Consider the following 24904-nt stretch of genomic DNA (forward strand, 5'->3'; position numbering starts at 1 on the left):
ACCAACCTTTAAAAATTAGTTAGAAAACACGGTTGGGTATTAATATATCTAATCTTTTTTTGTATTATCTAAATCTAAATCTTTTTTTATCTTTATTTAGATTTTTGAAACGATAAATTGTTAAAGGCTTTTAACCATACACATATGTCTTATACTCTTATTCCTAATGTTAGATGTACGAAGCAAATTCGGTCTATTAGTCTTAGTAGTGTCTTTTATAAAATCATCTCTAAGATTCTAGTATATAGAATGCAGTTTGTTATGAACAGAATAATCAGTGACAATTAAAGTGCTTTTGTTAAAGGAAGGTTAATAAGCGACAATGTTCTTATAGCTCTCTGAAAAATAAGAGGTATAGAGAATGGGATTTAGCTCTGAAGCTGGACATGAGCAAAGCATATGATAGGGTGGAATGGTCTTTTGTTTGGAATGTCATGAAGAAGTTGGGTTTCTATAAAAAATGGTTAGATTGGATTCAGGAATGTGTGATGACGGTTTCTTATTCTGTTACTGTGGATGGTCAACCTCATGGCTAATTTAAGCCATGTAGAGGGCTGCGACAAGGCGACCCTCTCTCTCCCTATCTATTTCTATTTTATGCAGAGGGACTCTCCCATCTGCTCCACAGAGGAGAACAGAGATAGAATATTTTTGGATTGAGACTCAATCACAGATGCCCTAGAATCAGTCATTTATTTTTTGTAGATGACTCTATCCCATTCAGTCGGGCCTCGGAAGGAGATTGTCAGAACTTACTGAGTATTCTACAAGTATATGAAGAAGTCAGTGGACAAGTGGTTAACTTAGATAAATCTTCAGTCTTTTTCAGCAACAACACTCTAATTCGGCTCGGGACCGGTTAGCAGAGATATTACAAGTTTCCCATGTCGGTAATCAGAACAAACACCTTGGATTGCCTTCGATTGTTCAGAGATCGAAAAGAGCAACATTTAATTACATAAGGTAGCGTTTGTTTTGAGGTATTGAGACAGAGACTGGGAGACTGAGACTCAGTATCATGTTTGTTGGTTCAGAGACTGGTACTAAAATTTCTGTCTCTGTCTCTACAATTTCAGTATTTCAGTACCTCCAAGAAGTAGGGACACAGGGGACTAAATTTTTTTGAGATGGAGACCAAAACTTTAATAACATTTTATACTTAAAATACCCTCATTTCAACTAATTAATTCCAATTTTACCCTTTGTGCACATTAAATTAGAGTTTCATTCTTGTTTCAATTTCTGTCTCCCATTTTGCATCAAACAGAATACTGAGATTTATTCCAATCTCTGTCTCTTAGTCTTTGTCTCTCAGTCTCAGCCTTTCCGTCTCTATTTCTCCACCAAACGCTACCTAAGAGACAAGGTAAATCAAAAACTACAACACTGGAAGAGAGCTCTCTTGTCTCCGAGTGGCAGAGAGGTTTTGATCAAGGCAGTAGCCACAGCGGTTCCATTGTACACTTTGAGTTGTTTCAAGCTACCAGACACCCTAATGGAAGATATACAACGTTCTATGCTCAATTTTTGGTAGGGCCAAAAAAGGGATGAAAGAAGAATACATTACATTGGGTGGAAAATTACATGCAGACCGCTAGCTCAAGGAGGACTGAATTTCAAAGATTTAAAGGCCTTCAACATTGCAATATTAGCAAAGCAAGGGTGGAGACTTTTAAAGCGGCCAAACTCCCTGCTATCAAAGGTGTACAAAAGTAAATACTATAAATAAACTAATTTTCTAAGAGGAGAAGCAGGGAACAACCCATCATGGGACTGGAAAAGTGTATTAGAAGGAAGAAAAGTCTTAGAAAAAGGCCTACTATGAAAAATTGGAAGAGGTATCTCAGTAAGGATCAGAAAAGATTCTTGGGTCAAGAAATTTACTACAATTACTCCTAATTCTAATGTTAGACCAGAACCAATACCAATTTGAGTTTCAAACCTCATATTACCAAACAAACAATGGAATCAGAATAAAATCAGAGAATGGTTCAGTCCAAAAATTTCTCAAGCAATTATACAGACCAATATAAAGAATTGGCCATGAATCTTACCTGGCAGAATTGGAAAGTTAGAAATGAGTTGATATTTGAGCAGCGAAGGAAGACTCCATGGATATGTCTCGAAGAAGCTCGAAAGACAGCAAGTGAAAGACCAAGAACATGTTAAATCCCTAAAATTGAGTCACTTGTAATAGCATAGGTTTTGTCTTTTGGTGGAACTTTTCCTTTTCTTTTCTTTTGTGTGTAGTCTAATTGAACTTTTCTCTTTCTTAATAAAATTTAATTACCGTTGAGAAAAAAAATCATAGATAATAAACATGATTATAGATGTGTATAAATGTATATATAACATAACAATCAATTTGGTGAGTTGTTTTCTTTCTTACTTTAGTTCTTCTATACGCACTCTCTCTTCTTCAATTCATTTTCTTTCTTACTTTAGTTCTTCTATACGCACTCTCTCTTCTTCAATTCTTGAATCAATTTTCTTTCCTCACGTATTCCTCATCTGCAGAGGAATGGGATGACTACTGACAAATCTGAGTTGGTTTCTTTAATTACTTCTATATTAATAATCACAATATTAATAATGAAGATCCAATGGTTAAGATGATGAAACCACATAATAAAGGCATAGAGCTATCAAGAAGCTGTGATTTTAAGCCATCGTGAGAGATGTTCGAGACTCTAAAATGTAGCCACAATTTTTGTAGGTTTTGCATGCAAGAATACATTGCTTCATGTCTTAGGGACATTATTGTCATTGTGCCTTGCCCTAATTCAAAATACAAGATTGAGTATGAATCTGAATATTTTTGTTTTCTTCTTCTTTTTGAAGTGTTCAAGAGATGACAGAAAATGATCAAAGATTGTAACACTTTAATTTTAGATAAATAATTGAATAAGAACCCTAATAATCATGTTGATGATGATGAAGAGAATAGCAATGTCAAAAAAGATGCTACAGTGGTGATTGAATCAGATGATGATAATGTTGATTATGAAATCCTATTCATGTTGATGATGATTAAGAGAATAGCGATGTCAAAGAAGATGCTACAGTGGTGACTGAATCGGATGATGATGATGTTGATTATGAAAATATCGTCGACAAGAAAAAGAAGAAGAATAAGAAACGTGATAGGAATGTTTATTAGAATTTGCATAGGCTATGATCAATTTTTTGAGAAGATATCATAAATTTAGCTTTTTTATTTCATATTTGAGTTGTGAATTTTAGTTTTTTTTTTTAAGCTTAGTATAGTTTTTCATTTGCATAGGCCATGGTCTCTTTTACTTTTATTTTGAAGTAAATTTTTTTTAATAGAAGTGATAAAATAACTTTTAAGAAAGAGAGAAGTTATATTTTTCTATTTCTTCAAATATTTTGAATTAACTTTTTTGAAAGTCAAAAGTATTTTTTAAAAGTGGTACCAAACACGCGTAATGTGATTTTTCATAATTTAAAAGTAAAAAATATCTTTTGCTACTTCCCAAACCAAGGGTCAGTTTGGATTAACTTTTGAAAAAAATATTTATTTTTTATTTTTAAAAAAATCTTTTTTTAACCAACAAAAATTATTTTATATCTGGATAGACTTTTTGAAAAGAGTTTTGAAGTATTAAGTGTTTGTTTGGACACTATTAAATCAATAAATGAAAAAGTTTTTTTTTTCTATTTTTTAGTGTGTTTGACAAATTCTAATAGTAAAAGTAAAAGTATTAGAAAAAAAACATCTTTTTCGAGAGAGTTATCATTTACATCTTTTTTTAAAAGATCTTTTTTTCTTAAAAAAGATATTTTCACATAATAAATGAACAAAAAAGTACTTTTATCTTATTTTACTAAAACATAATTAATTGATAAAAAGATCTTTTTACATGAGATATCCAAATATAAAATCACTTTTACTTTTGTAAAAGATCTTTTAAAAAAATATCGTTTGAAAAAATATCTTTTTCGAAAATGGCACCAAGCAAGCCCTAAAAACGCTTTTGTTTTTGCTTTTTTTTTATAAATAAAAGTACTTTTTTAAAAGACGTATCCAAATATGTTTTAAATTGAATAATAGTACTTTATTTAAAAAAATACTTTTTCACTAAAAAAACCAATCCAAACTTGAACTCTTAGTTCATAAAAAAGACTTGGATATATAGTATTATTCTTTAAAATTTAATTAAGATATTTGTAATTAATTAATAAGATATATTTATATTTAGAAAAAATGACAAATAGATCTTTGACCTTTTAATCTGCGGACATTGAAGTTCTCTAGGATTTGAAAATACATTTAAGTCCTGACATTTTTAAAACCTGGACATATGGACCCCTCATGTTCACTTGGGTCTGTCAGACCTAATAGAAAAATCAAACGTGACTCCCGTTGTATGACCTGATCGATACGAATGCACACGTGTGAGAGTTTTTAAAATAGAACAAATTAGACTTAAATTTTAAAGAAGTTAAGAACTTAAATGTATTTTTATATCATCAGAAATTCAAATGTTCACAGACCAAAAAATTAAGGCAGGATAGATTTATTTTTTTCTCTTATATTTAAATATTTTCTCTTTTAACTTGATAGTGCTTTATCTTTTTGAATTAGTTTTTATTTTTTAAATACAATGTATCCATAACTAACTTTTAAAAATCAGTTAGAAAACATGAGTGACTATTAATATATCTAATTTTTTTGTGTTATCTAAATCTAAATCTAAATTTTCTTGTCTTTATTTAAGTTTTAGGAACGATAGAATCTATCTTAGATAAGAGTAATATTTTATATTTAAATTTTTTATGAACCAAGTTTAATCAAATTAAACAATAAAACTTGAAATAATATTAATCATAATTGATTTATTTTTGTTACATTAGACTAATTTAATTAGATTTTATTAATAAAAAAACTTAAATATGTAGTATTATTTCTTAAATAATGAACATAATTATTGATATGTATATATATAACATAACAATCACCTAGATCAGACATCAAAAAATATGAGAGACACCACATTATTATAGATTGTTTTGTGCCCAGTGTAAAGTTGCATGGCATGGTGGAATAGAATGTGGGGAGTTTATGAGTTTGAATGAAAATGAAAGAGCGAAGGAAGATTTATGGTGATGAATCTTGCAAAGGCTAAAGAGACGGAGAAGATGTTCTAAATGCAGAATCTATGTTGAAAAGAATGAGCGATGTTCACATATTTTTTGTAGATTTGGTTAATTTATTTTTAATGAACAATTAGTCTTTTTTTATGGCTCTATTTCTTTTAATTATGTTTATGTTCACAATTTATTGATTGATCGTTTCTTAATGAAAAATTATGATTCTGTTTTTTAGTTCATGTTTCTTGTATCATCACAATTTATCTTTATAATTTAAATTTGACTAATTATCAATATAATATCATTTCTAATGAACAATTAGATAAAAGATGTTTTTAATGTGAACTTGTTTGATTGTAATAACAGCCAAGTCTTTTTATCTTATTGATTAGAGATTTAATTAATTAGGAGAATGCTCTTTTTCGGTACAATTTTTTAATGTTAATGTTTCTTTATTTTTTTTTATTCTGTTTCTTTTAATTATGTTTATGTTTGTAATTTGTCGATTGAGCATTCCTAATAAAAAAATGATGGCATTGTTTCTTTTAAGAATAAGCATAGGAAGTTAATTTTTTAATTAGTTAATATTAATTATTTTAGATGGTTAAATTATGTTTTAAACTTTTTTTTAGGATTTATTCTTTAGTCTTATGATATAAGATTTAGAAATTTAAAGTTAAAAATATATAATTTATAAAAAAAATGGCTATTTGGAGGATGAAAAGTGGGATAGAAGCTGATTACTAATTGAACTCTTGATTAATTACGGTTTTATTTTTTAAATTTGAACTCAACTCATGTTTCTCATAACAGCTAGCATAATCTTATATTTCATAATTTGAACTTGACTAATTAACCGTATAGTATCTAATTAGTACTATCTTTTTTATTTAAATTAATTTTAATTTGCAAATTAATTTAGTTTTATTTTATTATATTTTGATTTATTTTATCCTTTAAAAATCAATTAAAAAACACGGTTGAGTATTAATATATCTAATTTTTTTTGTGTTATCTAAATCTAAATCTTTTTATCTTTATTTGAATTTTAGAATGGTAGAATCTATCTTATATTTTAGATAATAAACATGATTATGGATGTGTGTATATATAACATAACAATCACTCAAGTGAATTATTTTCTTTCTTAGTTTAGTTCTTGTATAGGCATTCTCTCTTCTTCAATTCTTGAATCACTTTTTGTTCCTCACAATATTCCTCATCTGCAACAGAGGAGTGAGGTGACTACTCCACTAGGGCTGGAAGTGAGTCAAGCCAGCTCATGAGCCAGCTCGAGCTCGACTCGTTAACAGCTCGATAAGCTAAGCTCGTGAGCTGGTGAGCCAAGCTTGAGCTTGGAATTGAGCTCATAAATTAAATGAGCCGAGCTTGAGCTTGGATAAGCTCAGCTCATTAGCTCAAGCTCAATTTTCGTGAGCCGAGCTTGAGCTTGGTCTAGCTCGGCTCAACTCGGCTCACTTCCAGCCCTATACTCCACAAATCTGAGTTAATTTTTTTAATTCCAATTTTTCGCATCAAGGTCAAGAATGGCATTAAGTATTGACGACAATAATCACAATATTAATAATGAAGATTCAAAAGTTAAAATGATGAAACCACATAAGAATGGCATAGAACTACCCTTTTGTGGAATATGCTGTGATTTCAAGCCATCCTGAAAGATGTTTGAGACTCTAAAATGTGGCCATAATTTTTGTAGATTTTGTATACATGAATACGTTGCTTCATGTCTCAGGAGCAATATTATCATTATGTCTTGTCCTGATTCAAAATGCAAAGTTAAGTATGGACCTGAATACTTTTGTTCTCTTCTTCCATTTGAAGTGTTCAAGAGATGGCAGAAGGTGATCAAAGATTGTAACACTCTAATTTTGGATAAACAATTAGACAAGAACCCTATTCATGTTGCTGATGATGAAGAGAATAGCGATGTCAAAGAAGATGCTATAGTAGTAATTGAATCGGATGATGATGATGTTGATTATGAAAATATAGTCGACAAAAAAAAGAAGAAAAATAAAAAACGTGGTAGGAATGTTTATTAGAATTTGCCTAGGCTATGGTCAATTTTCAAGAAGATATTCTAAATTTAGCTTTTTTACTTCATATATTAGTTATGAATTTTGTGGGTTTTTTATTTTTTTTAAGTTTATAGTTTTTCATTTGTATAAGTCATGGTCTCTTTTATTTTGAAGTCAAATTTTTTTTAATAGTAGTGATAAAATAACTTTTAAAAAAGAGAGAAGTCATATTTTTCTACTTCTTCGAATGGGGGATACTCCTATAAACGATTTGGATCCTCTAAAGTTTGAATTTTACTTTAGAGAGTGAAGTGTGATCTTCTACTCTTGATTAGTTTCTCTTTCATATTTATTTTTAGTCCCATCTATAAAATAAATGGTGAAAGATCAAACTTTATTTTCTAAAGTGAAATTCAAACTTTAAAAGATTCAAATCCTCCCATAAAAATATTCCAAACATCTTTTTTTAAGTTATTGATATGTCACATTTTAATTGGTTGTATCTAAAAAACTAATTAATAAATTATTCTTTAAACTCGGTTTAAAAATTCAGTTTAACTCTGTTAGGTTCACATAAACCAAACCGGATCATGCTTAATTTTTTTTTTTAAATTGCTGATACGACGTCGTTCAGCAATCCTAAACTCTACCTTCTCCTCCCTCAACGTCACTCTTCACTGAAGCTCTCGAGCTCTCTCATCTCTCTCGCTGTCGCTCATTGCTCTCGCACTCAAGCTCTCTCCTTCTCTCGTCTCCGGTCTCCCTCACTGTCTCCGGACTGGCACTCAAGCTCGTCGTTGCTCTCTCGGATCCGGTCTATCTCACGGTCTCTGGTCTCCCACTCAGTCTCGGTCGCTCGCTCGCCTTCCCTGCCATCGTCGTCACCGACGGCAGAAGCAGCAGATCCCGGGACTGGTCGTCATCGTCTCTCCCTGTCTCGTCACCGTCTCGCAGTCAGTCCCACGCCTTCGTTGCGCTCGTCGTTGCCGGCGGCAGAAGCAGCAGGTCCCGGGGCTTCCTCCTCGCTGTCAGCAACTCTCGCCGTCAGCTTCCTTCGCAACCAGAAGCTGGTCCCGATTTGGTGAGTCCCAACAAATTCCCCTGTTCTTTCCTTTCCTGTTTTGTTGCTGTGTTTGATTTTGGTGCTGAAAATATCACTGAACTACTCTTTTTGTTGCTGAAAATAATCACCGACGTGAATTTGTTACTGATTATCACTGAACCATCCATAATTTGTTGTTGAAAATATCACTGAGATAGATTTTTTGTTGCTGAGACTCATCACTGAGATGAATTGGTTCCTAATTATCGTAACTGAACTTTGATTTTGTTACTGTTTTACTCAAATAATTACTTAACTAAATCTTTTTGTTGTTGAAAATCATCACTGAGTTGAATTTGTTAGTGATTGAATCTTGAATTTGTTAGTGATTGAACCTTGACTACAATTTGTTAGTGATTTGTTAGCTAAATCTTTTTTTGTCTTTATTTAAATTTTAAGAACGGAAGAATCTATCTAAGATAAGAGTATTGTTACACATTTAAGGTTTTTTTATGAACAAGTTCATTCATGTTAAACAATAAGACTTAGAATAATGCTAGTCATAACTAACTGATTTTTGTTATATTAGACTAATTTGATTAGACTTAATTAATAAAAAATTGGAGTGACTTCCCTTCCAACATTGGGTTGCCTACATGCTGCAAGAACCTTGTTCGGATTCCATGAGAACGGTTGTGTCTCGAGAATCAACAATGATGCCCAAGGATTTAACAAGAAAATCAACTCAGCTGCAAAAAATGTCCAAAAGGCAACTTCCTGATCTTAAGATTGTTGTATTTGATATTTACAAGGCTCTCTATGACCTTGTTGAATCCCCTTCAAAATTTGGTAAGACTGGAATACAATAATCTCATACATGGCATTCATGTCTTGGTGAAAAATCATGTTTTAACAATGAAAATCCAAAGGTTAAGATGATGAAAGCACATAACAATGGCATAGAGTTACTTTTTTGTGGAAGATACTGGGATTTCAAGTCATTGTGGGAGATATTTGTGGCTTCATGTCTCAGGGACAATATTGTCATTGTGTCTTACCATGATTCAAAATGCAAGGTTGAGTATGGACCTTAATATTTTTGTTCTCTTCTTTCACTTGAAGTGTTCAAGAGATGACAGAAAGTGATCAAAGGTTGTAATACTCCAATTTTAGATAAACAATTGAATAAGAACCTTATTCATGTTGATGATGATGAAGAGAATAGCGATGTGAAAGAAGATGCTATAATGGTGATTGAATCAAATGATGATGATGTTGATTATGAAAATATATAAAAAAAATAAAAAAATAAAAATTGGGGTAGGAATGTTTATTAGAATTTACATAGGCCGTGGTCAATTTTTAAAAAGATATTTTGAATTTAGCTTTTTTAACTTCATATTTGAATTATGAATTTTAGAGTTTTTTTATTTTTTTATAAGCTTAGTATTGTTTTTCATTTGCATAGGCATGGTCTCTTTTATTTTGAGGCCAAATATTTCTTTGTATAAGAGTGATAAAATAACTTTTAAAAATGAAAGAAGCCATATTTTTATACTTTTTAAAATATATTGAATTAACTTTTCTAAAAGTCAAAAACATTTTTTTAAAATGGTACTAAACACACGTAATCTGACTCAAATAAAGGGTCAGTTTGGATTGACTTTTAAAAGAAGTACTTTTTTTTTTAAGTTTTTAAAAAAGATCTTATTTAATCGACAAAAATTATTTCACATTTAGATAGACTTTTTAAAAAGAGTTTTTAAGTATTAAAAACGTTTTTACTTTTGCTTTTTTAATAGAAGTATTTTTTTTAAAAGATGTACACAAATATGTTTTAAATTGAATAAAAGTACTTTATTAAAAAAATACTTTTTCACTAAAAAAGTCAATCCAAACTAGTACGAACTCTTAGTTCATAAAAATGACTTGGATATATAGTATTATTCTTTAAAATTTGATTAAGATATTTGTAACTAATTAATAGGATATATTTATATTTAGAAAAAAGGATAAATAGATCTTTGACCTTTTAATATGCGGACATTGAAGTTCTATACAGATGCACACGTGGGAGAGTTTTTAAAATAGAACAAATTAGACTTAGATTTTGAAGAAGTTAGGAACTTAAATGTATTTTTATATCATCAGGAATTCAAATATTTACAGACCAAAAAATTAAGAAACGATTTATTCTTTTCTCTTGTATTTAAATATTTTCTCCTTTAAATTGATAGTGCTTTATCTTTTTGAATTAGTTTTTATTTTTTAAATACAATGTATCCATAACTAACTTTTAAAAATCAGTTAGGAAACATGAGTGACTATTAATATATCTAATCTTTTTTGTGTTATCTAAATCTAAATCTAAATTTTCTTGTCTTTATTTAAATTTTAGGAACGACCGAATCTATTTTAGATAAGAGTAATATTACACATTTAAGTTTTTTATGAACCAAGTTTAATCAAATTAAACAATAAAACTTGAAATAATATTAATCATAATTGATTGACTTTTGTTATGTTAGACTAATTTAATTAGACTTAATTAATAAAAACTTAAATATGTAGTATTATTTCTTAAATAATAAATATAATTATTGATATGTATATAACTATATATATAACATAACAATCACCTAGATCAGACATCAAAAAATATGAGAGACACCACATTATCATAGATTGTTTTGTGCCCAGTGTAAAGTTGCATGGCATGGTGGAATGGAATGTGGGGAGTTTATGAGTTTGAATGAAAATAAAAGAGCAAAGGAAGATTTATGGTGATGAATCTTGCAAAGATTAAAGAGACGGAGAAGGTGTTCTAAATGCAGAATCTATGTTGAAAAGAATGAGAAATGTTCACACATTTTTTGTAGATTTGGTTAATTTATTTTTAATGAACAATTAGTCTTTTTTTTATGGCTCTATTTCTTTTAATTATGTTTATGTTCACAATTTATTGATCGATCAATTCTTAATGAAAAATTATGATTCTGTTTTTCAGTTCATCTTGTATCATCATAATTTATCTTTATAATTTAAACTTGACTAATTATCATTATAATATCATTTCGGTTTAATTACTCTGTTAGTCCTTCAATTAGGTCTCTATACTTTTTTTCTTTTTAATTGGATCTCTACACTAATTTTTTTTTTCAATTAAGTCCCTCTTAGTAGTAATTAGCTTAATTTTATAGGGACCCAACTAAAAAAAAAAGAATTGGTATAGGGACCTAAATAAAAGGAAAAAAAAGTGTAGGGATCCAATTAAAAAAAAATTTGGTGCAAAGGACTCAATTAAAAGGAAAAAAAAGTATAGGGACCTAATTGAAAATTTCGTAAAACTATAGAGACCAACAGAATAATTAAACCTATCATTTCTAATGAACAATTAGATAAAAGATTTTTTTAATGTGAACTTGTTTGATTGTAATAACAGCCCAAGTCTTTTTATCTTATTGATCCGCCACAGGGATATAATGATTTACGAGTATAGGGAGCTAATGAAAATTTTGTACAATATGTACAATAGAGATTTATTCTAGAAATATAACCATTAGTGTTACATTTTTTTGTCAGCTTTTGAGATGAATAGTTTCTTGACATGTCATTTAAACATAATAAAAAAGAAATCGCCACACCCCTGCCGCAATTTCTTTACAAACTACAAAAATGCATAAACCGCAACTAGGTATGGAGTCTCCAACCATCCTATTCTTTCATTCTTCTTCCGCCGCTGCTGCTTCCGTCAACCTTACTCGCCCCACCGATGATCATAACAACGATGACAGTAACAGCAAGGTGGTTGTTGACTTCTTCTCCGATAACAGAAAAAAGGCACAAGAGCAGCAGCATGTTAAGCCCAACATCTCCGTCAAGAAGGAGATTCCTCACCATGATGACTGTCACCAAAGTTTATGTAATTAATTAATTAACTAACATAGTTTTTTTTTCATTTAATTAAGATAATTAATTATGTGGTAATAATAATAATTATGTGTTAATTATATGATCTCATACGGTTACATTAATGCAACAACAGCAACAATAACAAGTAGATGATGAGGTTGTTGAAGGAAAAGTAGTAGGGGGAAGGGGAAGCCAGACAGTTGCTTGATTCAGAAAACGATCAAGCTTCAAGCATCAGATTCTTCTTCCGATGAAAGAACACGATCCAGCACACCTCACGCCCAAGTTGGAATCAGGAAAGAACGAAAGGGAAGACAGTCCAGATTCACAATCACAAGCTTGGAGTCCCGTTCCCAACAAGCTCCAGAAACCCAACTCCACCATGGACCAATCCTCTTCTGAAGCCTCCATAAGAAAAGCCCGTGTTTCAGTCCGTGCTCCCTCAGAAGCTCCCATGGTATCTCCCTCTTTTTATTCGTATGGATCAACTAATTAACTAACTTGTCTGACTCAAGCATAAATCGCTATACTCCTATCACAATTTATGTATTTTTGGAATTCGTAAAAAAATTATTGGAGAGGTGTCGCAGTAAACAGTTATCTAAATCTTTTTTGTGTTAATATATCTAATCTTTTTTTGTGTTATCTAAATCTAAATCTTTTTATCTTTATTTGAACTTTAGGATGGTAAAATCTATCTTATATCTTAGAAAATAAATATGATTATGGATGTGTGTATATATATAACATAACAATCACTCAAGTGAGTTATTTTCTTTCTTAGTTTAGTTCTTGTATAGGCACTCTCTCTTCTTCAATTCTTGAATCATTTTTTGTTCCTTATAATATTTTTCATCTGCAATAGAGGAGTGAGGTGACTACTCCACAAATCTGAGTTGATTTTTTTAATTCCAATTTTTAGCATCAAGGTCAAGAATGGCATTAAGTATTGACGGCAATAATCACAATACTAATAATGAAGATCCAAAAGTTGAAATGATGAAACCACAGAAGAATGACGTAGAGCTACCCTTTTGTGGAAGATGCTGTGATTTCAAGCCATCGTGGGAGATGTTTAAGACTCTAAAATGTGGCGATAATTTTTGTAGGTTTTGCATGCATGAATACGTTGCTTCATGTCTCAGGGACAATATCATCATGGTGCCTTGTCCTGATCCAAAATGCAAGGTTAAGTATGGACCTGAATACTTTTGCTCTCTTCTTCCATTTGAAGTGTTCAAGAGATGGCAGAAAGTGATTAAAGATTGTAACACTCCAATTTTAGATAAACAATTAGACAAAAATCCTATTCATGTTGCTGATGATGAAGAGAATAACGATGTCAAAGAAGATGCTTTTAAGCTTACAGTTTTTCATTTGTATAAGTCATAATCTTTTTTTATTTTGAAGTCAATTTTTTTTAATAGGAGTGATAAAATAATTTTTAAAAAAGAGATAAGTCATATTTTTCTACTTTTTCGAATGGAAAATACTTGCATAAAGAATTTGGATCCTCTAAAATTTGAATTTTATTTTAAAAAGTGAAGCTTATTTTAAAAAGTGAAGCGTGAAAATTCTGTTTAACTCTGTTTGGTTCACATAAACCGAACCGGATCATGCTTAATTTTTTTTTAAATTGCTGATACGACGTCGTTCAGCAATCCTAAACTCTACCTTCTCCTCCCTCAACGTCACTCTTCACTGAAGCTCTCGAGCTATGTGCTGTGATTTTTATAAACATCTTTGCATAATAATTTGATTGTTTTGATTAATAATTTGATTATCCTCTCTATTGTCTTTTGGCCAATCTTTATGATGATGTCATCTCATTTGTTACTAGATTTCAAGCATAGTGGACATTGTAAGAGATAATAATAATTGCATTCATTGAAGATCCTGATGGTTATAAATTTGAACTTCTGGAAAGGGTTCTCTCTCACGAACCTTTAATGCTTCGAGTGGGTGATCTTAATCGATCCATCGAATCTTATGCAATTTCATGTTGGTTTATAGTCTTGTATCTTATTTTCTTTTTGGATCAATTACTTATTTATGTTTATTGTGCTTTTGAATTCTAAGCTGTTGTAAGGTTCAATGTTGCTCTTGAATCAACCTGTTCTGTGTTTGCTTCACTCTGATATTTTAATGGCTTCTCTTCTTCCCTTTTTGGCAGTATACCATAGCAATCATGGGTTATGGCCGAGTTGACATACAACTACAAATGAGATGTCTAATAAGGGCGGTTACAATGTAAAGGAAATGTCCTGAACCAAAATGCAAAGGAATCTTGGAGCCTCAGAATTGCATATCAATAATTCCAAAGGAAGTGTTTGAAAGATGGGAGAATGCACTTTGTGAGAATCTTGTTCTTGCAACATCAAAGAAATTCTATTGCCCTTTCAAGGATTGTTCAGCAATGTTGGTGAATGATGATGGGAATGAAGTTGTGACTTGTCCCGAGTGTCCACATTGTCATAGATTGTTCTGTGCACAGTGTAAAGTTGCATGGCATGGTGGAATGAAATGTGGTGAGTTTATGAGCTTATGAGTTTGAATGAAAATGAAAGAGAGAAGGAAGATCTTATGGTGATGAATCTTGCAAAGGCTAAGAGATGGAGAAGGTGTTCTAAATGCAGAATCTATGTTGAAAAGAATGAGGGATTTCGCACATTTCTTGCAGGTTTGGTTAATTTATTTCTAATGAACTATTAGTTTTTTTTTGGCACAATCTTATAATGTTAATGTTTCTCTTTTCTCTGATTATAGCTCTGTTTCTTTTAATTATGCTTATGTTCACAATTTATTAATTGATCGTTCCTTAATGAAAAATCATGGTTCTGTTTCTCAGCTCATGTTTCTTGTACCATCATAATTTTATCTTTATAATTTAAACTTGACTAATTATCAATATAATATCATTTCTAATGAACAATTAGATAAAGGATGTTCATAATGTGAACTTGCTTGATTGTAATAACAGCATAATCTTATTATCTTATTGATTAGAGATTTAATTAATTAGGAAAATGCTCTTTTTTGGCACAATTTTTTAATGTTAATAATTTTTTTTCGGTTCTGTTTCTTTTAATTATGTTTATGTTCGTAATTTGTTGATTAAGCATTCCTAATGAAAAATAATGGCATTGTTTGTTTTAAGAATAAGTATAGGAAGTTAATTTTTTAATTAGTTAATATTAATTATTTTAAATTTTTAAAATTTTTTTTAGACTTTTTTTAGAATTGATTCTTTAGTCTTAGGATATTTTTTTTGGTAACTTTTTTTTTTGGTAACTCTCTATATTCTAGTCTTAGGATATAATATTTATAATTTAAGATTTAGTTTAAAAAAATGGAATTTAAAATAAAAAATATATAATTCATCAAAAATTGGCTAATGGAAGGAGGGGCGTGTTTTGAACTCTTGATTTAATTATGGTTTTATTATTTAAATTTTAACTTAGCTCATGTTTCTTATAATAGCATAATCTTATATTTCATAATTTGAACTTGACTAATTAATGGTATAGTATCTAATTAGTACTGTCTTTTTTATTTGAATTAATTTTAATTTGTGAATTACTCAAGTTTTGTTTTATTGTATTTTGATTTAATTTTTTAAATTTCTTGTTTTGTAGGTGTGGCCATCACTTCTGCTATGTTTGTGGAAAGCCATGGAATAAGTACCATGGTTGTATATAAATAGATATCACTAGCAATTTTAATATTTAATCAACTACTTAGATTGGAAGTAGCAGATTTACTATTTTCAGAAGTTAGAAGTTTTTGTGAAGTTGTAATGCATGCTGATTTTGTTGTTAATTATGCTCTTTTAAGTATTTATATTATCTAACTAAATTGATAGTACTATCTGATTTATCTTTTTGAATTAGTTTTTATTTTTTAAAATAAAAGAAAAAACTTAACGAAAACAATGTATCCATAACTAACCTTTAAAAATCAGATAGAAAACATGGTTGACTATTAATAATTTAATATATCTAATTTTTTTTGTGTTATCTAAATTTAAATCTAAATCTTTCTTGTCTTTATTTAAATTTTAGGAACGGCAGAATCTATATTTAATTAAGAGCAATGTTACACATTTAAGTTTTTTTTATAAAACAAATTCAATCAACTTAAACAATAAAACTTGAAATAATGCTAGTCATAATTAACTGATGAGTAAAGTATTGTTTTTGTCCTCAACGTTTGGGGTAAATCCTATTTGTATCCCTAACGTTTAAATCGTCCTATTTTTATCCCTAACGTTTGTAAAAGTGATTCAATGTTATCCTGCCGTCAATTACACATCATGAACGCTTTAGTTTGAGTTTTAAAAATCACTTCTTGAACTTAGAATACAAATGTCTGGGATAGAATCGATGATCCACTCCGAAAAATAACTCATTAAAAGTTAAAACTAATTCCTACAACATTTACATAATTCACTCTTTTAGGGACATAATTGAATCTAAACACAAATAGTAGGTATAATATTAAAATCGAACACATCTAAGTGAGGCCTAATTGAAAATGAATACATCCAAATGAGAATAATTGAAAAATATAATCTGATTTGTTAGTATAATTGATAGTAGGATAACATTGAATAACTTTTATAAACGTTAGGGATACAAATAGGACGATTTAAACGTTAGGGACACAAATAGGACTTACCCCAAACATTGGAGACAAAAACGATACTTTACTCTTAACTGATTTTTTTTATGTTAGACTAATTTAATTAGACTTGATTAATAAAAATCATAGTTATCTTCATGATCTTCAAGTAGTCTTGTGTGCTATTTGCATGGATTCAAAACCATTCCAAGAGATTTTCATCAACCAAAACTGTAACCACTCATTCTGTGATGAATGCATTGCAAAATATGTAGCTGCAAAGATTCAAGAGAATATATATAAAATGTGAAGTGTCCTGAACCAAAATGCAGAGGAATATTGGAGCCTCAGAATTGCATGTCAATAATTCCAAAGGAAGTGTTTGAAAGATGGGAGAATGCACTTTGTGAGAATCTTGTTCTTGCAACATCAAAGAAATTCTATTGCCCTTTCAAGGATTGTTCAGCAATGTTGGTGAATAATGATGGGAATGAAGTTGTGACTTGTTCTGAGTGTCCACATTATCATAGATTGTTCTGTGCACAGTGTAAAGTTGCATGGCATGGTGGATTGGAATGTGGTGAGTTTATGAGTTTGAATAAAAATGAAAGAGAAAGAAGATCTTATGGTGATCAATCTTGCAAAGGCTAAGAGATGGAGAAGGTGTTCTAAATGCAGAATTTATATTGAAAATAATGAGGGATGCTCACACATTTCTTGCAGGTTTGGTTAATTTATTTCTAAAGAACAGTTAGTCTTCTTTTTTTTTTTTGGCACAATCTTATAATGTTAATGTTTCTCTTTTCTTTGATTATGACTCTATTTCTTTTAATTATGTTTATGTTCACAATTTATTGATTGATCATTCCTTAATTAAAAATCATGGCTCTGTTTCTCAGTTCGTATTTCTTGTACCATCATAATTTATGTTTATAATTTAAACTTGACTAATTATAAATATAATATCATTACTAATGAACAATCAGATAAAGAGAAATTATAGCGTACAAATGTGAAGATACAGATATGCTCTTTGGTTCGTTACATAGTTGACGCGTGGATCTCTGCCGGTAGTTGGGGGAGCAGCTCGCTGACGTTACTGAACGGCTTGCAGAAGCTGCAGGACTGGTTTAAATTGGTCCAGATTGTAGCTAAGCTGGTGGGGGATGGTGATTCCGGGTCAGCAGAAGAAATCCGTTGAACGGATATGATGAATAAACTTGCCTTTTTGGGCCCCTTATCTTGAAATACTATGGGTGGGCCGGGGGTTAGGTTGACTCTCTAGGAGATTTTGGTGCTAGGGGACTGTAACCCAAAAAAAAAAAAGTAAATGGAATGATAAATTCAACACTTCCATGTCAACGTGACCGTTTTTTATGGTGGTGAAAATGTTAATAATTTGTAAACATCCTATTAAGGTTTAATCATTTTGTTATTTGTAAAATTTTCAATTAGGTGTGTATATCTTTTTTTCTTTTAACTGGAGACTTGCACCAAATAATTTTTTTTAAGTAGGTCCTTTTTAGCAGTAATTATGTTAATATTTTAGGTATCGAACTTAAAAAAAATTAGTGCAAGAACCCAAATAAAAAAAAGGAGGGACCCAATTAAAAAAAAATTCGGTGCAAGGACTCAATTAAAAAAAAGTACAAAGACTTAGTTACAAATTTTGCAAAACTATAGAGACCATCAGAAAAATTAAATCTTCTTTTAAAAAATGCAGTGAAAATATGGAAATAGAGAATAAGACATAGCATTATACGTTCGGAATATTTTTAAGGTTTAATTACTCTGTTGAGGCATATAGTTTGGAAAAATTTTCAATTAGAACTCTATACTTTTTTTTTTTTCTTTTAATTGGGTCATTGGCTCTTTGCATCCATTTTTTTTTCATTCAGGTCTCTTTACAGTAGTTGGCTTAATTGTATAGGCATCTAATTAAAACAAAAGAAATAGGTACAGGAACCCAATGAAAAGGAAAATAAAGTATAGGGACCCGAATTAAAAAATAAATTGGTGCAAGGACTCTATTAAAAGGAAAAAAAGTATGGAGACCTAATTCGGAATTTTGCGAAACGATAGGAACCAACAAAGTAATTAAACATCTTTTTAAGTATATATACACTATGTTTAGGTAAATAACGAATCGGTACCGGAAAGATTTTGCAATTGATAAAATAACACCAAAATAAAGTAATATTTTTTGTATTTATATATTTTATATTTAATTATTTAAAAATAAAATATTTTATTGCCATCTAAAGTATTGTGTATTAAATTATTGTGTATGATGACGGTTTCTTACTCTGTTACTGTGGATGGTCAACCTCATAGCTATTTTAAGCCATGTAGAGGGCTGTGACAAGGTGACCCTCTCTCTCTCCCTATCTATTTCTATTTTGTGCAGAAGGACTCTCCCATCTGCTCCACAGAGGAGAACAGAGACAGAATATTTCTGTATTGAAACTCAATCACAGATGTCCTAGAATCAGTCATTTATTTTTTACAGATGACTCTATCCCATTCAGTCGGGCCTCGGAAGGAGATTGTCAGAACTTACTGAGTATTCTGCAAGTATATGAAGAAGTCAGTGGACAAGTGGTTAACTTAGATAAATCTTCAGTCTTTTTCAGCAACAACACTCTAATTTGGACTCGGGACCGGTTAGCAGAGATATTACAAGTTTTCCATGTCGATAATCAGAACAAATACCTTGGCTTGCCTTCGGTTGTTCAGAGATCGAAAAGAGCAACATTTAATTACATAAGAGACAAGGTAAATCAAAAACTACAACACTGGAAGAGAGCTCTCTTGTCTTCGAGTGGCAGAGAGGTTTTGATCAAGGCAGTAGCCACAGCGATTCCATTATACACTTTGAGTTGTTTCAAGCTACCAGACACCCTAATGGAAGATATACAATGTTCTATGCTCAATTTTTGGTAGGGCCAAAAAAGGGACGAAAGAAGAATACATTGCATTGGGTGGAAAATTACATGCAGACCGCGGGCTTAAGGAGGACTGAATTTCAAAGATTTAAAGGCCTTCAACCTTGCAATGTTAGCAAAGCAAGGATGGAGACTTTTAAAGCGGCCAAACTCCCTGCTATCAAAGATGTACAAAAGTAAATACTATAAATACACTGATTTCCTAAGAGGAGAAGCAGGAAACAACCCATTATGGGACTGAAAAGTGTATTAGAAGGAATGTATGATGACGGTTTCTTACTCTGTTACTGTGGATGGTCAACCTCATGGCTATTTTAAGCCATGTAGAGGGCTGCGACAAGGTGACCTTCTCTCTCCCTATCTATTTCTATTTTGTGCAGAGGGACTCTCCCATCTGCTCCATAGAGGAGAACAGAGACAGAATATTTCTGGATTGAGACTCAATCACAGATGCCCTAGAATTAGTCATTTATTTTTTACAGATGACTCTATCCCATTCAGTTGGGCCTCGAAAGGAGATTGTCAGAACTTACTGAGTATTCTGCAAGTATATGAAGAAGTCAGTGGACAAGTGGTTAACTTAGATAAATCTTCAGTCTTTTTCAGCAACAACACTCTAATTCGGACTTGAGACCGATTAGCAGAGATATTACAAGTTTCCCATGTCGGTAATCAGAACAAATACCTTGGCTTGCCTTTGGTTGTTCAGAGATCGAAAAGAGCAACATTTAATTACATAAGAGACAAGGTAAATCAAAAACTACAACACTGGAAGAGAGCTCTCTTGTCTCCGAGTGGCAGAGAGGTTTTGATCAAGGCAGTAGCCACAGCGGTTCCATTGTACACTTTGAGTTGTTTCAAGCTACCAGACACCCTAATGGAAGATATAAAATGTTCTATGCTCAATTTTTTGTAGGGCCAAAAAAGGGACGAAAGAAGAATACATTGCATTGGGTGGAAAATTACATGCAGACTGCGGGCTCAAGGAGGACTGAATTTCAAAGATTTAAAGGCCTTCAACTTTGCAATGTTAGCAAAGCAAGGGTGGAAACTTTTAAAGCGGCCAAACTCCCTGCTATCAAAGATGTACAAAAGTAAATACTATAAATACACTGATTTCCTAAGAGGAGAAGCAGGGAACAACCCATCATGGGATTGGAAAGTGTATTAGAAGGAAGAAAAGTCTTAGAAAAAGGCCTACTGTGAAAAATTGGAAGAGGTATCTCAGTAAGGATCAGAGAAGATTCTTAGGTCAAGGAATTTACTACAATTACTCCTAATTCTAATGTCAGACCAGAACCAAGACTAATTTGGGTTTCAGACCTCATATTACCAAACAGACAATGGAATCAGAGAATGGTTCAGTCCAGAAATTTCTCAAGCAATTATACATACCAATATACACAACGAAAAAAATACTGTTACTTGGATGAAGGAAAAGAATGGCTGCTACTCTGTGTCCTCAGGTTACCATATAGCCTTTCAATTCAATCATCCCCCAATTGATTTTCTACCTGAACAGTGTAAAATCAAAAAGCTATGGTTAGAAATCTGGAATTCAAAGAGTCAACCGAAGACAAAAACCTTTATATGGAAAGCCCTCCATGAAGGATTACCTGTGAAAGTGAAGCTCCACTCAAGAATCCCTTCAATCAGTCTAATTTGTCCTCGGTGCAACGAGCAAGAAGAAACAGTGGTACATTGTTTATGGATGTGCCCGGACTCGAAGGAAAGCATGGAGACTAGCTAGACTTCCATCGCCGACTCACGAAGTAGAAACATGGAAATGGTGGCTTGAATTTCAAAACAGCATCAAAGGAGGCAATAACACAGTGGAGAAGGAGGAATTGGCCGTGAATCTTACCTGGCAGAACTGGAAAGTTAGAAATGAGTTGATATTTGAGCAGCGAAGGAAGACTCCATGGATATGTCTTGAAGAAGCTCGAAAGACAGCAAGTGAGAGACCAAGAACATGTTAAATCCCTAAAATTGAGTCCCTTGTAATAGCACAGGTTTTGTCTTTTGGTGGAACTTTTCCTTTTCTTCCCTTTTGTGTGTAGTCTAATTGAACCTTTCTCTTTCTTAATGAAATTTAATTACCGTTGAGAAAAAAAATCATAGATAATAAACATGATTATAGATGTGTATAACTGTATATATATAACATAACAATCAATTTGGTGAGTTGTTTTCTTTCTTAGTTTAGTTCTTGTATATGCACTCTCTCTTCTTCAATTCTTGAATCAATTTTCTTTCCTCACGTATTCCTCATCTGCAGAAGAATGAGGTGACTACTGACAAATCTGAGTTGGTTTCTTTAATTACTTCTATAATTCTAAATTTTTGCATCAAATTTAAGAATGGCATTAAATATTGACCGCAATAATCACAATATTAATAATGAAGATCCAATGGTTAAAATGATGAAACCACATAATAAAGGCATAGAGCTCTCAAGATGCTATGATTTTAAGCCATCGTAAGAGATGTTCGAGACTCTAAAATGTAGCCACAATTTTTGTAGGTTTTGCATGCAAGAATACATTGCTTCATGTCTTAGGGACATTATTGTCATTGTGCCTTGTCCTGATTCGAAATACAAGATTGAGTATGGACTTGAACACTTTTGCTTTCTTCTTCTTCTTGAAGTGTTCAAGAGATGACAGAAAATGATCAAAGATTGTAACACTTTAATTTTAGATAAATAATTGAATAAGAACCCTAATCATGTTGATGATGATGAAGAGAATAGCAATGTCAAAGAAGATGCTACAATGGTGATTGTATCAGATGATGATGATGAAGAGAATAGCGATGTCAAAGAAGATGTTATAGTGGTGATTGAATCGGATGATGATGATGTTGATTATGAAAATATCGTCGACAAGAAAAAGAAGAAGAATAAGAAACGTGATAGGAATGTTTATTAGAATTTGTATAAGTTATGGTCAATTTTCAAGAAGATATTATAAATTTAGCTTTTTTATTTCATATTTGAGTTGTGAATTTTAGTTTTTTTTTTTTTAAGCTTAGTATAGTTTTTCATTTGCATAGGCCATGGTCTCTTTTACTTTTATTTTGAAGTAAATTTTTTTTTAATATAAGTGATAAAAAATAACTTTTAAGAAAGAGAGAAGTCATATTTTTCTATTTCTTCAAATACTTTGAATTAACTTTTTAGAAAGTCAAAAAGATCTTTTAAAGATGGTACGAAACATTCGTAACATGAGTTTTCATAATTTAAAAGTAAAAAAAAAAATAGCTTTTGCTACTTCCCAAACCAAGGGTCAGTTTGGATTAGCTTTTGAAAAAAATATTTATTTTTTATTTTTAAAAAGATCTTTTTTTAACCAACAAAAATTATTTTATATTTGGACAGACTTTTTAAAAAGAGTTTTTAAGTATTAAGTACTTGTTTTGACGCTATTAAATCGATAAATGAAAAAGTTTTTTTTTTATTTTTTAGTGTGTTTGACAAATTCTAATAGTAAAAGTAAAAGTATTAGAAAAAAAAACATCTTTTTCAAAAAGTTACAATTTACATCTTTTTTAAAAGACCTTTCTTCCTTAAAAAAAGATATTTTTCACATAATAAATGAACAAAAAAAAACTTTTATCTTATTTTACTCAAACATAATTAATTGATAAAAAGATATTTTTACATGAGATATCCAAATATAAAATCACTTTTACTTTTATAAAAGATCTTTTAAAAAAATATCGTTTGAAAAAAGATCTTTTTCGAGAATGGTGCCAAGCAAGCCCTAAAAACGCTTTTGTTTTTGCTTTTTTTTTAATAAAAGTACTTTTTTAAAAGACGTATCCAAATATGTTTTAAATTGAATAATAGTACTTTATTTAAAAAAAAATACTTTTTCACTAAAAAAACCAATCCAAACTAGTACGAACTCTTAGTTCATAAAAAAGACTTGGATTATAGTATTATTCTTTAAAATTTAATTAAGATATTTGTAATTAATTAATAAGATATATTTATATTTAGAAAAAACGATAAATAGATCTTTGATCTTTTAATCTGCGGACATTGGAGTTCTCTAGGATTTGAAAATATACTTAAGTCCTGACATTTTCAAAATCTAGACATATGGATCCCTCATATTCACTTGGATCTATCAGACCTAATAGAAAAATCAAACGTGACTCCCGTTGTATGACCTGATCGATACGGATACACACGTGGGAGAGTTTTTAAAATAGAACAAATTAGACTTAGATTTTGAAGAAGTTAGGAACTTAAATGTATTTTTATATCATCAGAAATCAAATGTTCACATACCAAAAAATTAAGGATAGATTTATTCTTTTCTCTTATATTTAAATATTTTCTCCTTTAAATTGATAGTGCTTTATCTTTTTGAATTAGTTTTTATTTTTTAAATACAATGTATCCATAACTAACTTTTAAAAATCAGTTAGAAAACATGAGTGACTATTAATATATCTAATCTTTTTTGTGTTATCTAAATCTAAATCTAAATTTTCTTGTCTTTATTTAAGTTTTAAGAACGATAGAATCTATTTTAGATAAGAGTAATATTTTACATTTAAGTTTTTTATGAACCAAGTTTAATCAAATTAAACAATAAAACTTGAAATAATATTAATCATAATTGATTGACTTTTGTTACGTTAGACTAATTTAATTAGACTTTATTAATAAAAAACTTAAATATGTAGTATTATTTCTTAAATAATGAACATAATTATTGATATGTATATATATAACATAACAATCACCTAGATCAGACATCAAAAAATATGAGAGACACCACATTATCATAGATTGTTTTGTGCCCAGTGTAAAGTTGCATGGCATGGTGGAATGGAATGTGGGGAGTTTATGAGTTTGAATGAAAATGAAAGAGCAAACGAAGATTTATGGTGATGAATCTTGCAAAGGCTAAAGAGACGGAGAAGGTGTTCTAAATGCAGAATCTATGTTGAAAAGAATGAGCGATGTTCACACATTTTTTGTAGATTTGGTTAATTTATTTTTAATGAACAATTAGTCTTTTTTTTTGGCTCTATTTCTTTTAATTATGTTTATGTTCACAATTTATTGATCGATCGATTCTTAATAAAAAATTATGATTCTGTTTTTCAGTTCATGTTTCTTGTATCATCATAATTTATCTTTATAATTTAAATTTGACTAATTATCAATATAATATCATTTCTAATGAACAATTAGATAAAAGATGTTTTTA

At 30.5% G+C, this 24904-nt stretch overlaps 1 protein-coding gene across 1 annotated transcript in view; it reads left to right on the forward strand.

The window, feature by feature from the left end:
* LOC107626734 overlaps nucleotides 1–14278 on the forward strand; it is a 90857-nt gene extending 76579 nt beyond the window's left edge. Inside the window, exon 6 of the mRNA XM_021116815.1 lies at nucleotides 13952–14278. Within this exon, the coding sequence (XP_020972474.1) occupies nucleotides 13952–13964 (13 nt within the window). The 3' untranslated portion in view covers nucleotides 13965–14278. The remainder of the gene's footprint in view (nucleotides 1–13951) is intronic.

Source organism: Arachis ipaensis, chromosome B02 (genome assembly GCF_000816755.2).
Source record: "Arachis ipaensis cultivar K30076 chromosome B02, Araip1.1, whole genome shotgun sequence".
NCBI lineage: Eukaryota > Viridiplantae > Streptophyta > Magnoliopsida > Fabales > Fabaceae > Arachis > Arachis ipaensis.